The sequence below is a fragment of the Pan troglodytes genome, chromosome 8 (assembly GCF_028858775.2).
Source record: "Pan troglodytes isolate AG18354 chromosome 8, NHGRI_mPanTro3-v2.0_pri, whole genome shotgun sequence".
In the NCBI taxonomy this organism is placed as follows: domain Eukaryota; kingdom Metazoa; phylum Chordata; class Mammalia; order Primates; family Hominidae; genus Pan; species Pan troglodytes.
In genome coordinates, this window is record NC_072406.2 from 80,331,327 (window position 1) to 80,349,301 (window position 17,975).

At 39.2% G+C, this 17,975-nt stretch overlaps 1 protein-coding gene across 10 annotated transcripts in view; it reads left to right on the plus strand.

Annotated features, from left to right (window-relative positions):
• MYPN (myopalladin) overlaps positions 1-17,975 on the plus strand; it is a 134,277-nt gene that overhangs the window by 23,792 nt on the left and 92,510 nt on the right. For 8 of the 10 annotated variants that reach the window (XM_054660163.2, XM_054660165.2, XM_054660164.2 and 5 more), the window contains one exon: positions 9,803-10,705. The exons of the other annotated variants lie outside the window; for them this stretch is intronic. In XM_054660163.2, the coding sequence (XP_054516138.1) occupies positions 9,804-10,705 (902 nt within the window). In that variant the 5' untranslated portion in view covers position 9,803. The remainder of the gene's footprint in view (positions 1-9,802; positions 10,706-17,975) is intronic. 10 annotated transcript variants of the gene reach the window in all.

Here is a 17,975-nt window from a genome sequence, read left to right on the forward strand (position 1 = left end):
GTTTAGAAATTTAAGAACAATTTCAGCAGATATATTTTTGGTGGGAACAAAGGTTGGTGGGACTATTTACCTGCAGTAGCTATAGAGTTCTCAGAGTTCATGTATAACCCGAGTCACCTTGACAAGCTCTGTGCAGGCTCCCTGCTACGGAGACCTCCACTCGGAGTCACAGTGCACTCCATTCTCAGGGAGGGGCCCAATAGAGCCTCCCAACAAAGCGCTTGAACTAGAACTTGATCTTGAGATCCCTTGGGACACCTATTGCTCTCTCAATCTAGCAAATGTATTATGTCAATTTAATTAGGGAAGTTAGCTTTTTTCAAATCCTTAATTACCTTAAAAATGACACAAATAGTAAGAAGCTGAAGAAGAATGAAAGTGTTAAATTTTTGCATTTAAAAAATAAATATTTGAGTTGATAGGGATTGACGAAGTTTTCCCATTTGGGATTTCCTGTATAACAGTTTGGTTCATTATGAATGGTGAGATCTTGAGAGTGATATAAAACCTCCTATGCCTATCACTTTTGTGACAACCACCAAACCCTTTTTCTTTTTTGATCCTAGATTCTTGAAGTCTTCTTGATTGCCTTCCATGAGACTTTCTATGGGCCATAGGATTTATTTTTTACATTATTTCTTCGCTGTCTTTCAGATTAAATAGTACCTTTGAGCTCTGGCCGCAGTGTCTTTCACTAGCGCTTCCCTACATGTTTGTCATCCTCTGGATACAAAAACATAGATAATACGCTTCGTAGGAGCCAGTCTTTTTTCTCCCACTCAAACGAAATCTTTACTTTCTTTCCTACATTCTTACTTTTACCAATTCGATTAAAATAATAATAAGAAAATGGCCTACTCACCTTTGGCTTATTATCTAAAAGTCTTCATTACTTAACCTCTGCCCTTAAAGGAATGTCCCTAAACGGATTCGCATTAATTCCCTGATGGATCATCTCTGCTCGGCCTCTTTATCTCAACATTCTTTTCTGATGTATGCATTTGTCTGTATTTATCTTTTCTTCTTTCAAACTGAAAAATTTTTGAGATAATGTGTCTTATATGATTTCCATATTATTATTGACATATCATTTCCATATTCCTCAAGTTCTTACTCTGGTAATGCAGTATATACTAATTTATTAAATTACTAATGCCGTTCACATGAAAAATAGACTAGAAATAAAAGTAAGATGGGGATGATCACTGTGATAGTGAAGGGATGGATATTGTAATAGTGTACCAAGTACACTTCATCTGCACCCAGATTTTAAAAAGGTGATCTGTACATAACTCTCCAGGACTGGTTCCCATTCACTGGGATTTGGTTTTCGACACAGCAAGAACTTCTCCAAAAGAATTGACTTAGATACTTCTCTAGGGTGATATCATTGGATATAGAAGGCAAAACCAACAGGTCAATACTGGCATTAAAGAGAGGGAGCAAAGTCTATTTTTTCTTTCCCTAAAAAGCATTCTGGGCATATTAATTACACATCACCAGCAAAAGGTCACCTCAAATTTGCATAGTGCTCTATAGTTTTAAAGTGTTTTCACAAACAGACCTATGAAATGAGTAGGGTAGTTCTGCTCATCCCTGTTTTAGATGAGTTACTTAAACATATTTATCTTTTCCTATTCTGGCTCTCTTTACAAATAATTATTAACTATTAGGCTATTTTTGGGCCTGCCTCTAAACCAGATTTAGGTTACTTGGGAGTTCTTTGGTTTTTTCATGAATGTGCTTCCCACATTATAATGAATGTAGAGCAGTGTTTAAAGACACATGTAGCTAGGTGCAGTGGCTCATGCCTGTAATCCCAGCACTTTGGGAGGCCAAGGTGGGTGGATCACTTGAGCCCAGGAGTTGGAGACCAGCCTGAGCAACATAGGAAGACTCCATCTCTACAACAAATTTTAAAAGTTATCTGGGCATGGTAGAAAGCACCTGTAGTCCTAGCTACTTGGGAGGCTGAGGTGGGAGGATTGCTTGAGCCCCAAAGTTCAAGGCTGCAGTGAGCCATGACTGCACCACTATACCCCAGCCTGGGTGACAGAGTGAGATCTTGCCTCAAAAAAAAAAAAAAAAAAGACACATTAAAAAAAATAATAAATTCATTTTTTTCAGCTTTATGAAGGTATAATTGACAAATTAAAAATTATATATATTTGTGGTGTACAGAGTAATGTTTTGCTGTATGTATACATTTTGCAATGATTAAATCAAGCTAATTAATATATCCATAGCCTCACATACTTACCACTTTTTTGTGTGGTGAGAAAATTGAAGCTCTACTCTTTTAGTAATATTCAAGAATACATTACATTATTACTAACTGTAGTCCCCATGCTGTACAGCAAGGCTCCATAATTTATTCCTTCTCCTGTGTAACTGGAACTTTGTACCCTTTGACCAACATCTCGGCATTCCTCACACCCAGATTTGTTTTCTCATTTAAATATCTAATACTTCACAATCAGAATACTTCAGTATTTATGTTTGAATTCAAGTTACTTCATACTAGGTTTTGCCAATTCTCTGGTCAATGCCCCAGCTTAAATTTTCATATTATAACTAAAAAATGAGTTTATTCCATGTATTTCCAACAACAGGGTCTTCTTAGAGCCTGAAGAAGGATAGCACCAAGTTAACATGAGTTGAAAAACATGTCCAAAGGTATCAGCCTCAAACTTTTGTTTTTATGAACCTGACTCTCTTTTTTTTTCCTTTTTTTTTTTTTTTTGACGGAGTCTCGCTCTTTTGCCCAGACTGGAGTGTGGAATGCAGTGGCACAATCTCGGCTCACTGCAACTTTTGCCTCCTAGGTTCAAGAGATTCTCCTGTCTCAGCTTCCCAGGTAACTGGGATTACTGGCACCTGCCACCAGGTCCAGCTAATTTTTGTACTTTTAGTAGAGACAGGGTTTCACCATGTTGACCAGGCTGGTCTCGAACACCTGACCTCAAGTGATCTGCCTGGCTCAGCCTCCCAAAGTGCAGGGATTACAGGCATGAGCCACTGTGCCCCACCATAAACCTGACTCAACATTTTCAGAAAGTTCTTAGGGCAGATCCTCTTTTCTGGAAAAGTCCTAGGGAAAAAATAGAGATATTTAGGAAAGTAAAGGAAGTAAAATAAGCTGTCTATGTTGCCAAATTATTTTAAGTGATTTGCTAAAGTCTGTCTTGATGTTTGATGCCACATTAATTGTTTCATTTCCAATCTGGTGCCATTTCATCAATGCCATGATATGTTTTCAAGGGTAATTACTCATTCTTATTTTGAAAGTGGGAAAAAAAATCTAATTTTCCATTTTGTGAGAAACAGAAAAGAGGAAACAAACTCAAATATCACTGTGACGGGGCATGGTGGCTCACGCCTGTAATCCCAGCACTTTGGGAGGCTGAGGCAGGCGGATTACTTGAAGTCAGGAGTTTGAAACCAGCCTGGATAACTTGGTGAAACCCTATCTCTACTAAAAACACAAAAATTAGCCAGGGGTGGTGGCACGCGCCTGGAATCCCAGCTACTCAGGAGGCTGAGGCAGGTGAGTTGCTTGAACCCAGGAGGCAGAGGTTGCAGTGAGCGGAAATTGCGCCACTGCACTCCAGCCTGGGCGACAAAGTGAAACTCCATCTCAAAAAAAAAAAAAAAAAAAAGTCAAATGACACTCTGAATACTGCAGCTGAAATGTCTAAGAGAACTTACGATTTTCTTTCCCGAAACCTGCTCCTGCCTCATCCCAGCAAATGATTTTGCCAATGACCTAGTTGCTCAGGGCATAAATATTGGAGTAATTCTTGACTGCTCTTTCTTTCACATCCCACTTTTAATCCATCAGCAAACCGCATTGGCTCTACTTTTAAAGACATCTCAAATATGAGCATTTCTGGCCATCTCCCATGGCTACTGCTCATTGGTCCAAGCCACCATCATCCCTTGCGTAGCATGTTGCAATTGCCTCCTAACTGATCTGCTCACTTCTACTGTTACTTCCTTCAGTTTGATTCTTTGCATAGCAGCCATGATTGAACTTTTTCGAAACCATGCCATCTGCTTCTCAAAACCTTTAAGTGGTTTCCCTTCACAAGTTTAATAAAATTTGAAGTCCTTTCCATGGTCTGCAAGACCTTAAATGATCTGGCCTTGAACCTTTCTGCCCTCATTTTCTTTGGCTCTCCTTTTTCATGCACTTCTTCGCTCACTGGGCTTGACTTAAACAAACAAAACACTCACCTCTTCAGGCTTTGACGCTTACTTCTACCTCAGTCAGGAACATTTTTTTTTTACCAGATGGTCACATGAGTAACTTCTCCACTGCATTATAAGCTTTGCTTGACTTTGCTAGCTAAAATAACACACTTTGTTTCCTCCTCCACTATTCTCAATCCCCCTTTTCTATTTTATTTTTCTTCCTAACATTAATATTTTCCCTACTAGAATGTCAGTTCCATTAGGATAGAGACTTTGTCTTTTGTTCACCACTGAATCCACAGTGCCTAGAACAGTGCCTGGCACATAGTAGATGCTCAATAAATATTTATTGGATGAATAAATGAATTATAGGGTACCTATAAGAGCACTTATGATTTTTTAAAGTACAAATTTTATAGTAGTTATAAAATTAATGCTTAAAATAGAAAGTTTTTAAATTAATGCTTAAAAAAGAAAATAATTTTCATATTTTTTATTTTGGCTAATATTTTATCAGTTTAACAATTTATATATGCATTTTCATCTGAGAATCCTCAAAGATAGAATTGTTGTCCTATTTGACAGATGAGGTTAACTGAGATTCCGATGCATTAAGTGACTTTCTCAAGAAAACAAAGTTATTTAGTGTTGGAGCTGGGATTCAAACCCAGGTTTCTGATTATAATCAGATGTTCTCTGATACTTCTGGTATGAAAGTAAAGCATTCCAGCCTGGTCAACATGGTGAAAACCCATCTCTATTAAAAATACAAAAATTAGCCGGGCATGGTGGCAGGTGCCTATAATCCCAGCCACTTGGGAGGCTGAGGCAGGAGAATCACTTGAACACGGGAGACAGAGGCTGCAGTGAGCTGAGATCGTGCCATTGCACTTCAGTCTGGGCTATAAGAGCGAGAGTCTATCTCAAAAAAAAAGAAAGAAAAGAAAGAAAAAAGAAAACAGAGCATGATTTCAGTTATTTTATCCATCATAAATAAATTTTCACTTGAAAGTCATCTTAAAGTTATGACTGCCTTTACCAGTTTATAGTTTTTCTTTGTGTCTATAAGTTTTCTTTGACCTCCTTTATCTGTCCTATTTTATCCTACAATCAAAAGTGAAAGATAGGCCGGACATGGTGGCTCACACCTGTAATCCCAACACTTTGGGAGGCCGAGGCAAGTGGATCACTCAAGGTCAGGAGTTCAAGACCATCCAGACTGATCAACATGGTGAAACCCTGTCTCTACTAAAAATACAAAAATTAGCCAGGCATGGTGGCGCATGCCTGTAATCCCAGCTACTTGGGAGGCTGAGGCAGGAGAATTGCCTGAATGTGGGAGGTGGAGGTTGCAGTGAGCCAACATCGCACCATTGCACTCCAGCCTGGGCAACAAGAGTGAAACTCTGTCTTAAAAAAAAAAAAAAAAGTGAAAGCTAATAGTAGAGTTAGCAGAAAATTCTAATGAACACATAAATTCAAAAAAAAATTTATTGACCACCTTCTATGTGCTATGTGGGTGCAGAGAAGATGGTGTACAAAACATAGTGAAGGAGACAGAGAAGAAAATACACACACTTCATATATTGTGATAAGTATTGTGTTTGGAGACTGTGTCAAGGACAGTGAGCTTTGGGAGCACATTGGAGAGGTACCCAACTCAGGGAAGAGAAGAAATCCCAGGGCAGTGATGTCTCAGCTAGGAACCAAAGACCATGTAGGATTAGGCCTGATAGGATAGTGAAAAGAGGTGGGCACAGGAAGCAGTCCAAGCAAAGAGAATACAAAGATCTGAAGTCAACACAGTTAATTCATGAGACTGTATTTCAATAGAATACAGATACACTGAATTAACTATGAATGTAGACTTTGGTTTTTCTTCAAATTTTTCCTCGGATCAAGCCACTTCACTAGTTCTGCCTCCATTTCTTATCTATAAAATGGAGGCCATGATACATGGCCATAGCTGTTAAATACTAATAATAATTATTATTATTATAGTAATAGTAACTTCCATTTATTGAATGTTTACTAAATCCCAAGCACATTTAATCATCACTTCTACCTATGATATGGCTACTACTATTATATCTGTTTTACAGATGAGTAAACTGAGGCGTATAGAGTTTAAACTTTCCCAAGTTTATACGAGGATATTAGGAAGTGTCAGAACTAGGATTTGAACCCAGTTCTATCTAATGCCAAAGTACTAGGTCATAAGTACTACATTAAAACATTAAAGAAATCTTTATTTTGAATACCTGAAAGTTTTGTTGTAATAATTTATCATAACCATAAACATAAGAACAGGTACATTAACACCTCAATTGGCTTCTTTTCTTAAAAAAAAAAAAACTTATCTAAGAATTTTATTTTCTATTTCCACCACAAATATAAACTTTTTTAAAGTTCTTCAACTTTAACATCACCTTCACCAAAGCATTGTTTTTTACGAACATCAGTTGAATACCCATTATAGTGGCAAGCCCTATTTTAAGGACTTTGCCTTTGATGTTATTAATCCTCACTCCCCTGGGAAATAGATTTTTTCATGTTTTACAGATGAAGAAACCAAAGCTCAAATAAGTTAACTTCTCAGAGTTACATAATTGTTACGAGATGAAGCAGAATTTGGAATTAGATCTATCTGGTACCAAGGCCAATGCTCATTCCATGTTGCCTCAGTATAAAAGCTATCTCAAAATAAAGAGTAAAAGACAAAGTCACATTAAAACACAATATACAGGCTAGGCACAATGCCTCATGCCTGTAATCCCAGAGCTTTGGGAGATGGAGGTGGGAGGATCACTTGAGGTTCTTTGAGTTGGAGACCAGCCTGGGCAACATAGAGAGACCTCGTTCCTACAGAAAATTTAAATATTAGCCAGGTGTGGTGGTGCGTGGCTGTAGTCCCAGCTGCTTGGGAGGTTGAGGAGGGAGAATTGCTTGAATCCAGGAGTTTAAGGCTACAGTGAGCTACGATCATGCCACTGTGCTCCATCCTGGGTGAGGGAGTGAGACCCTGTCAAGAAAGAAAGAGAGAGAGAGGGAGGGAAAAGAGTGATGAAGGAAGGAAGGAAGGAAGGAAGGAAGGAAGGAAGGAAGGAAGGAAGGAAATTTTAAAAACCACAATAAACAGTAATGTCCAATGAATAGAGAGAAAGCCATCCTGATTTATAAGGCACTTAATTTCCCCCCCATGTAAACAGAAACAGAAAATTAAACGAGGCTAAAGAAATAGTTGAGTTACAAATGAGGATTTTTGGTATATTAATTACATTTTCAAATAACATTTTGCACCTTATTTCATATATCTTTAACTGTTACTACATGTAGTTGGTGCACAAATGAGAAAGATTTTCAACTGGGGTATCAATTATACTTTCATATACTATTTTGTGTATTATTCACTGTTCCACAAAATTTAATAAATAGCCATATAGTTCTATTTAATGAGTAATAACTTAATTAACTAATTTCTTATTACTGAACATGGTTCCAATTTTTAAATATTATCATGTGATAAACACCTTTGTAGACAAATCTTTGCCCTCCAACACCTTTGCATTTTATTTTATTTATTTATTTATTTATTTATTGAGACAGAGTTTTGCTCTTGTTGCCCAGGCTGGAGTGCAATGGTGCGATCTTGGCTCACAGCAACCTCTGCTTCCCAGGTTCAAGTAATTATCCTGTCTCAGCCTCCTGAGTAGCTGGAATTACAGGCGCCCACCACCACGCCCAGCTAATTTTTTGTATTTTTGATAGAGACAGGGTTTCACCATGCTGCCCAGGCTGGTCTCAAACTCCTGACCTCAGGTGATCCAGCCGCTTTGGCCTCCCAAAGTGCTGGGATCATAGGCATGCGCCACTGTGCCCTGTCACCTTTGCATTTTAAATTAATCTTTTTAAAAAGGCATAATAGACTTCATCCAAATACGTAGCTCTAGTACGGGCAATCTCAGTCTGTGGCAAGTAGGTGGGAAAAATATTTTGCTGTGGATGGTCCTTTCAGTCATCTCTAATTGCTTCTCAAGGTGGCTGCCTACTTTGCCAAATCAGAGGTTAGTTTGGGATAGCATTCTAGAAGTTTGGGAACTGGGACAGTTCCTAGGAAGCCTTTTGTGTGATATAAGTGATGCTGTCATATAAGAGAATGGAAAGAAATCAACTGAAGTAAGTTCTATTATAGGATGTTAAAGCCAGAAAATATTTAGAAGATTACTTTTTTCTCCACTTTCCCACACAGTAGCCAAGAATGGCAAATAGTCTTCATCTCCATTGCCATCTCTGATTGGTGATGGCTGAAGGAGTGGAGTGTTAGGAAAGTCAAGGTCAAGGGGAAAGTACAGTAATCACTGAGCTGCAGCTTTTAAGGATGAGAGAGAGTAGTGACAGCCTAAGTCACAAATTTGCCATCCTTTAGTAAATGTTTGAATGAATAAATGGATATAATATTAAAAATACAAAATTGGCTTGCATTATTATATTACTTTCTTAAGACTTTAAAAATATTTATTTTTTGAATAGGTAATATCATATAATTAAAATTCAAAAGTTAGGAAGAACACAGAGCGAAGTCTCCTGCCAAGCATCATATTCCATTATATCTCATTTCCCCTCTTAACCAAAGTTAATTTAAGATTTTTTAAAAACCTAGGCTCTAACTCATATCTTTGTAGCCTAATATGAAGAAGCTAAATCATCATAGTTTTCAAGAACAGGTTGAGCCTAATAACAACATTGAATTTAAACAGCTTGTCTCTAGCAAGCTTGTCAAAAAACAAAAGCATTGTTTACTTTCCATGAGCTAGCTAGATCAAGTTCATATTTTCAGTAACTAGGTGAGATTATGTTGTCAATATCTTTCAATTTCTATAATTTTATTACATTCAAGGTAAAGAGGAGAGGGTGGAGAGCAAATCTCTGTGTATGAAAGCACTGTATAACTAAAAGACCATTATCGACATTATCAATATCAGGCTTAGAAATGTTATTTAATATTATTACAGGTATGTTATGGCCTTCACAACTGAACTTGCCTTTAAAGAGTTTAATAAAGTGGTAATCATCCAGGTCTTTATTTTCAATTTCAGGGAAATTTCATTCTGTTCTTATTTATTTCATAATTTGAGAGTAATATTTAAGTCTTTAAAGTTTGTAAAAGGGGGAGGGCACAATGGCTCACCCCTATAATCCCAGCACTTTGGAAGGCTGAGGTGAGCGGATCACCTGAGCCCAGGAGCTCGAGACCAGCCTGGGCAACAGGCAAAAACCTTGTCTTGCAAAAAATACAAAAATCAGCTGGGTGTGGTGACACATGCCTGTAGTCCCAGCTACGTGCAAGGGTGAGGTGGGAGGATCGCTTGAGCCCATGAGGTGGAGGTTGCAGTGAGCCGAGATTGCATCACTGCACTCCAGCCTGGGTGACAAAGTGAGACCTTCTCTCAAAAATAAATTAATTAATTAAAAGTTTGTAAAAGTATTAAAATTAGGCAATTCTTTATTTTGAGCTTTAATTTCTAACGAGTCTGCAGTGCTATAATAGACATAGACTTGTTATTCCCTAGAAATGATCCAAATTTTTGTTATTATTATTTTGTGACAGCATGCAAGACGACAGCATAGAAGCTTCTACTTCCATATCTCAGCTTCTAAGAGAGAGCTATTTAGCTGAAACCAGACATCGGGGAAACAATGAGAGGAGTCGAGCGGAGCCCTCCTCCAACCCTTGCCATTTCGGCAGTCCTTCTGGGGCCGCTGAAGGAGGCGGAGCCCAAGATGACCTTCCAGATCTTTCAGCCTTTCTGAGCCAAGAAGAATTAGACGAAAGTGTCAATTTGGCAAGACTGGCCATCAATTACGACCCTTTGGAGAAGGCAGATGAAACTCAAGCTAGAAAACGACTTTCTCCTGATCAGATGAAACACTCACCTAATTTAAGTTTTGAGCCTAACTTCTGCCAGGATAACCCTCGAAGTCCCACCAGCTCTAAAGAAAGCCCCCAGGAGGCAAAAAGGCCACAGTATTGTTCTGAAACCCAGTCCAAAAAAGTATTTTTAAATAAGGCTGCCGACTTCATTGAAGAGCTATCCTCCCTTTTCAAATCCCACAGCTCCAAAAGGATTAGACCTCGTGCCTGCAAAAACCACAAGAGTAAACTGGAATCTCAAAACAAAGTTATGCAGGAAAACAGCTCCAGTTTCTCAGATCTGTCAGAAAGACGAGAAAGATCTTCTGTTCCCATCCCTATCCCTGCGGATACCAGGGATAATGAAGTGAATCACGCCCTGGAACAGCAGGAAGCCAAGAGGCGTGAAGAGGAGCAGGCTGCCAGTGAGGCGGCTGGTGGAGACACTACACCAGGGTCTTCCCCTTCATCTCTGTACTATGAAGAACCTCTGGGGCAACCTCCCCGGTTCACTCAAAAGTTACGGAGCAGAGAAGTTCCAGAAGGAACTCGAGTACAGTTGGATTGCATAGTGGTAGGAATTCCACCACCTCAAGTAAGGTAAAAATGTCCCATTGGTAATGCTGAGTAATGTTGCTTTCCATCTACCATGACCCTCCCAAGTATTACCATTTAAGCACCTGGTTTACAAAATTATATACTCCCTTTGAGAAAAGTAGTCGGTATCTAAAGCAGCTTGGTCCAATAGAAATGTAAACCTAGTCACGTATGTAGTTTTAATTTCTCTAGTAGCTACATTTTTAAAAACTAAAAAGAACCAGGTGAAATTAAAGTTAATAACATACGTTATTTAACTAACATATTAAAAACATTATCATAGGCTGGGCGCAGTGGCTCACGCCTGTAATCTCAGCATTTTGGGAGGTCAAGGCCAGCCGATCACCTGAGGTCGGGAGCTCGAGACCAGCCTGACCAACATGGAGAAATCCCATCTCTACTAAAAATACAAAAATTAGCCGGGCGTGGTGGTATGCGCCTGTAATCCCAGCTACTCCGGAGGCTGAGGCAGGAAAATCGCTTGAACCCGGGAGATGGAGGTTGCGGTGAGCCGAGATCGCGCCACTGCTCTCCAGTCCGGGCAACAAGAGCGAAACTCAGTCTCAAAAATAAATAAATAAAATAAAAAATAAATAAAAACATTATCATTCAACATGTAACCAATATAAGAACTATTAATAAGATATTTTACATTATTTTTATTATACCAGGGATTTGAAACTCGGCGTGAATTCTACACTGACAGCATATTTCAATTTGGATGTTAAATTTTCCTAGGGAATACAACCTTCATTTTGGCCGGGCGCAGTGGCTCCAGCGTATAATTCCAGCACTTTGGGAGGCCGAGGCAGGCAGATCACTTGAGGTCAGGAGTTCAAGACCAGCCTGGCCAACAGGGCGAAACCCCATCTCTACTAAAAATACAAAAAAAATTTAGCCGGGCGTGGTAACAGGCATCTGTAATGCCAACTATTCAGGTGGCTTAGGCAGAGAGAATTTCTTGAACTTGGGAGGCAGAGGTTGTAGTGAGCCGAGATCGCACCACTGCACTCCAGCCTGGGCTACAGAGCGGAGGCTCCATCTCAAAATAAATAAATTAGGCCTGGCGCAGTGGCTCACGCCTGTAATCCCAGCACTTTGGGAGGCTGAGGCGGGCGGATCACGAGGTCAGGAGATCGAGACCATCCTGGCTAAAACGGTGAAACCCCGTCTCTACTAAAAATACAAAAAAAAAAAAAAAAAAAAAAAAAAAAAATTAGCCAAGCATGGTGGCGGGCACCTGTAGTCCCAGCTACTTGAGAGGCTGAGACAGGAGACTGGCGTGAACCCGGGAGGCTGAACTTGCTGTGAGCCGAGCTTGCACCACTGCACTCCAGCCTGGGCGACAGAGCGAGACTCCTTCAATAAATAAATAAATAAATAAGTATAATTAAAAATTCAGTTATTTAGTTGCACGAGCCACATTTCAAGTGCCCAGTAACTGCATGTGTCTAATGACTACAGTATTGGACAGCGCAGGGCTACAATTTATAGCCTAAAAAAGGTCTCTATGCAATGAATACCTGCAGTATTTTTTTAAACTTTAAAGAAACCCAAATAATAGCATAAAAACCTATAGAATTGGGCTGAGGCTAAAGTCAATTTAAAGATTCATTATACATGTATTAAATGTATTATACACTTTCCATGTCAGCTTCATGAAAGCTATGACTGATGGATAGAGAGGTTATTCATCTTTTATTTGCCTACCATGGTCAGCTTTTCTGTGAGGCAAATGCAGTGCAAGTTTCAGGACGCCTCACTTGCCTAGGCTATACCTAATTTTGCATTCTAAGTTTATTTTACTTTTTAAAGGAGCCCTTCCACATTTATGAGCTTCAGGTCCCACAAAACCTGGAACCAGCCTTAGCCCCTAGGGTAACATGTCCTACTTTTGATTTTATAATGGAATAACATGTGAAAAATGTGGTTGAAGTGGATTACTTTTGTAGAGAATTCCTGGTATTTAGAGTCCTATAAGAGTTACTTTGTGTTTGTAACTACCTGATTATTACTAGAATATGATTTCATTACTATTTAACATTTATTCTCTGTATGTAAATAGGGCATCTGGGCATCATCTTTTTATTCCATAATATTCAATTATAGGACAATAGTAGTATTAATAATAGCATTTTTGTTTATATATAGGCATATTAATTCAAGGGATTCTGGCCCAAAGACATATTCATATATTGATTTTTGCTTTTCAAAAGCGACATAAGGCGATGTCAAATATTATTTCTACAGTGGCAGATACATTTGACTATTAGGTTATCCTGCTGACCTCCTTGAGGGCAGGGATTCTGTTGTTTTTACCTTTGTGTCTTGAGCACTGAGCACAGCTTTGGGCTCATGGTAGCCACTCAGAAATGTTGGATGAGCTAGTGGATAAAGAAACAGGAAAACAAGAAACTCAACTTAGATTTAAATCAGAAGTGAGACAGTTGGCCTAAGATGTAGCAAAGGGTTGGAACTGAAAAACACAGGGCGGTGTCTACTCTTCTGCTCTGAACGTGCCTGATGATACTCCCTGGGACTCTGGTCGGTAATGCTAGTGAGATGTCATTACAGCCCCATGACAGCTACTACTCAGCGGCATCTGGTCAGTCTAAGTAAGCTGGTGAGCACTCCAGTTGTGATATACACAAAACTTAGGTTAGGCCTGTCCAATCCATTAGTTTCTGGACATAGACTGATTAAAAAAAAAATCAGACCAGATCATTCAGGTCTCATCCTACTCATTTTTCAACCATGACAATCTCAGATACAAGAATGAATTCAATGCACCACTAAGAAATATCAATTAGGAAGACATTCCCCACAAAGCAAAGTAATGTGGTGGCCACTCAGAAACCATTTAGTAAGCCAACTAAAAATTTACAAATCTTCAAATTTAAAAATGAAAGAAATGTACACAGTTTCCATGTAGCAATGCTAATTTTTCCTGGGAAGAATTTCTTTACTGACAGCAATCATGCCTGTATCTTAACAACTGGTTGGATGCTAGGAAATTAGTAGGTATATGCTAAATATTTTCTGAATGAGTTAGTACTTAATTTTATGACTGCAGTTAGATTAAGAATAGAATTAGAATTGTCCAAGTAGACTATTAGCTGCCATTTTCCTAAGCACAGAATTTATATAACTCCAATCAGAAAGCAAATATTTATTTATTTATTTAGTTTCTACTGTGTGTTCGGCACAGTGATCAATGCAATGACAGACACAATATAAATATGCATCCCTGCCTTCAAGGAGCTTGCAATACAGTTAAAGAAATAATCCTAATTTTTATAGTACAAACTTTAAGTAGTGTCAGGTGTCAGAGAAGGAGTGAAGGACTAGAAAAGTCAAAGAAGTCTTCAGAGATGTAGGAGGATTTTACTTGAACTTTGAATAGTGAAAATTTAGGTAGAAAGTTTCTTATTTACTCATTCAACAAATATCAATTGAGTTACTAAAGTGATTCACTGGGAGTACAAAACAATTGTGAGCTAGTGGAGGTCATAAATCTTGTTTTGAAACCAAATCTAAACTCTTCTGAGAGGGTGGCTCACAATCTAATAGCTAGGAATCGGGCAGACAGCAAACAAATCAATCACTGCAGTATTATGTAATAAGGGCTATGACAGGAGTCTGTAGAGGAGGCAGTGGTGGCTTAAAAGAGTATATGAGTTGCTTGGCCTGGAGTGCATGATAAAGGAAGTGTTAACACAGGAGGTAGAGGAGGCCAAGGGTAGAGGGGAAAGCAAGTGCAAAGCTCCCGAGGCAAGTGTTATCAGGGAACCATAAGTACTTATCTATGTCAAGAACATAGGGTAAAGGTAAGAAAGATTAGAGATAAGGTTGAAGAGGTAGGTGGAAGGAATGGGTCCTTTCAGGCCAGGTTACTTCAGCATGTTTATGGAAAGGTACAGATGCTCTAATTATAATAATATTTTTTATATAGCAGGGAGGACCCTGACCAAACTGGAAAGGAGAGTAGAGTCAGATGACTTCGAAGAACCTTGAAAGCAAAGCAGAGTAGTTCAGACTTGGTTTCAAAACAAACTGGAAACCATTTAAGGTTGTGTATAGGGAAGTAACAAGATGAAAGGGAGGATTTAAGAATAATTAATCTGGAAGAATAAGTCACATCTGGAAAAAATGAAGCCATGAAGCCACTTAGGAAGCTGCGGAAGGTATCCTAGGCATCTGATGCTCTGGTCGGACTCGGGTAGGTGTGGTAGGAATGAGGAGGAAGGATGTCAGCGAGCAATGTTTAGAAGGAAAGAAATCAAGCTGAACTTGGTGACACACCACAGAAGAAGGATGGGTATACAAAATTTACTCCACAAGTTTGTGGACCTGGATACTTGAAAGAAAGTTGGGGTCTCCAGCATGGACTGAGATAAGGGAAGAGGTGGCTGGTTTGTGGAGGAGGTCGATGGGAATTTGAGTCTGAGGGGACAGAAGGACCATTTCCAGTAGGCAGCCAGAAATGCAGGACTGAAAGTCAGATGAGAGAGTAGTGGAACTAGAAACATTCCAAGGAATACCCTGGACACTGAGAAAAGCCTGACACAATATCTCTGTACTTACAAAGGAACTGTAAACACAACTAATACTTGGAGCCATCTCCTAGTTGGTTCAGTCCAGTGCTAGAGTGGAGTAGTGATTTTGACACAGAGTCTCTCCGTCACTCAGGCTGGAGTGCAATGGCCAGATTTTGGCTCACTGCAACCTCCGCCTCCTGGGTTCAAGCAATTCCCCTGCCTCCAAGCAATTCCCCTGCCTCAGCCTCCCAAGTAACTGGGATTACAGATGCCTGCCACCACACCCAGCTAATTTTTTGTATTTTCGGTAGAGACGGGGTTTCACCATGTAGGCCAGGCTGATCTTGAACTCCTGACCTCAGGTGATCCACCTCCCTTGCCCTCCCAAAGTGCTGGGATTATAGGCGTGAGCTACCATGCCCGGCCTGGGACACATATATCTTTTTTTTTTTTTTTTTTTTTTTTTTTTTTGAGATGAAGTCTCGCTCTGTCACCCAGGCTGAAGTGCTGGAGTGCAGTGGCACGATCTTGGCTCACTGCAACCTCCGCCTCCTGGGTTCAAGTGATTCTTCTGCCTCAGCCTCCTGAGTAGCTGGGATTACAGGCGCGTGCCACCATGCCCAGCTAATTTTTGTATTTTTAGTAGAGATGGGGTTTCACCATGTTGGTCAGGCTGGTCTTGAACTCCTGACCTCATGATCTGCCTGCCTCGGCCTCCCAAAGTGCTGGGATTACAGGTGTGAGCCACCGTGCCAAGCCTGGGACACATATATCTTTTTAAGATAAAGTAGTGCTATTGAGTTTTGAAGAGGGGTGGGGTAGAGACGCCTGGAGCCCTACCTGTTTGTTTGCCACTGAAACTTTTGAGGTATCTCCACAGGACCCAGGAAAACAGATTTTGATTCAGAGAATTTCCTTAAAAAATACCTTAAAATAACAAAGTAATGAGACATTTTGGTTTGCTAAATAGGAACACCACAGTCAATAAGGATAGTATCCTTTTTTGCTATCTTAGCAAGAAAATATAATAAGCATACTGGGCAACTGAAGCCTAACCTATGTGCTCCTGTGTATTATATAATCAGTATTTTGCCCATGTTCCTGTAACCCTAGTTTAACAAGTTGAGAAATTATTTTGTTTATATTGTTGATTTCCAAGTTAGAAATTGTTGTAGGTAGAAATTGCTGTATAAGTAGGGGTGGAATCCTGTATCACTGAAGCTAGTGTGTTTTGCAAGCCTGTTAATCTTTCTTGGACATAGCTTCATTGGAGGAGTTGTCTTAGAAAATGAAATACGTTCATGTATTACCCAGAGATGAAAGAGTCTGTGAGAATTCACAGCAAATGGCCGTGATCCTTTCCTGTATCCCAGCTCCAAATTCTTTCCCCAGGAATGTACAGCTGGGTAACTCTATGTTTGCTTGTACACAACCTTTCGAGGCAGCACAAATTTACCTTTTATAGATGTTGATGCCTGCTATGGCTGTTAAGTTTTGTTATTGCCGCTTCTAGACATTTGTCTACAAGTAGTGTAGGAAACAAAATAGTTATAAATAAAAAGCATATCTTAATTTCATATTACACTATTTAGAGGCTTTTTCTTTCTACTTTTTGGAAAAATCTAGATACCTTCATTCATTCATTCATCCAACAAATATTAAGTGCCTATTTATGTGCCCCATACTGTTGTAGACACTAAGGTTAAAGCAGCAAACAAGACAGCCAAATTCCCTGCCTTCATGCAGCATAGAGTATAGTAAGGAACACAGACAATAAACACAAATTCCATAACTGTTTATATAATTACAATTGTGATAAATGTTATAAAGGAGGGAGCATATAGCAAAGGGACCAAACCTTATGGGTTGGGAAGGTTTTCTTGAAAATCAATATTAAGGCTGAGACATAAAGGACAGCTAAGAGTTAGGCTGGCAAAGAAGTCTGTGGGGAAAAGTGTCGCAGGCTGAGGGAATAGAAAATTTGAAGCCCTTGACGCAGCAAGTTAATTGGTGAGTTTAAGAAATTGAAGAAACCAATTATGTCTTGATGTCACTAAATCTTAAAGAGTGAGGGGGAAATGGTTTGAGATAAGCATAGAGAGAGACTAGAGGCCAGATTCTCTCTCTCTCCTCTCTCTCTCTTGTTTTTTTTTAATGTGCCTTAAACTAGTTCCAAGAGGTCAGATTCTAAAAGCCTCCTAGAGCAGGCTACTCAAAGTGGGTCCATGGACCAGCAGCGTCAGCTTCACCTGCGACTTGATGGACAGGCAAATTCACAGGCCACATCTCAGACCCACTGAATCAGGATGTCTAAGGAAGAGGCTCGGCCGTCTGTGTTCTAACAAACTGCTGATAATTTGTTGAAGATAAGCAATGTGTGCAAAGGGGTACATTGTTCTAGTCTCTCTATGTATGTTTGAAGGTTTTCATAATGAAAATATTTTTTAAAATAATATTAGTAACTTTTACATGTTTTAAAACTGATACAAGTGAAATCAGAATGTCTATTTTCTTCTACTACTTGAATTTTTTTCTTTAAAAAGTATATCCATGTTACACACAACTCTAAACCACTTGTTTTCATTGCTATGCAGTATTTTACTGTATGGCTAGAATAATATATCATTGATGTACATTTGGGTTGTTTACAGGTTTTTTCCTAATATGAACAATGTCATTACAAATGTTCTAGTATGGTACACAAGCTTTTCCTGGTGAATGAGTGTGTTGGGCAT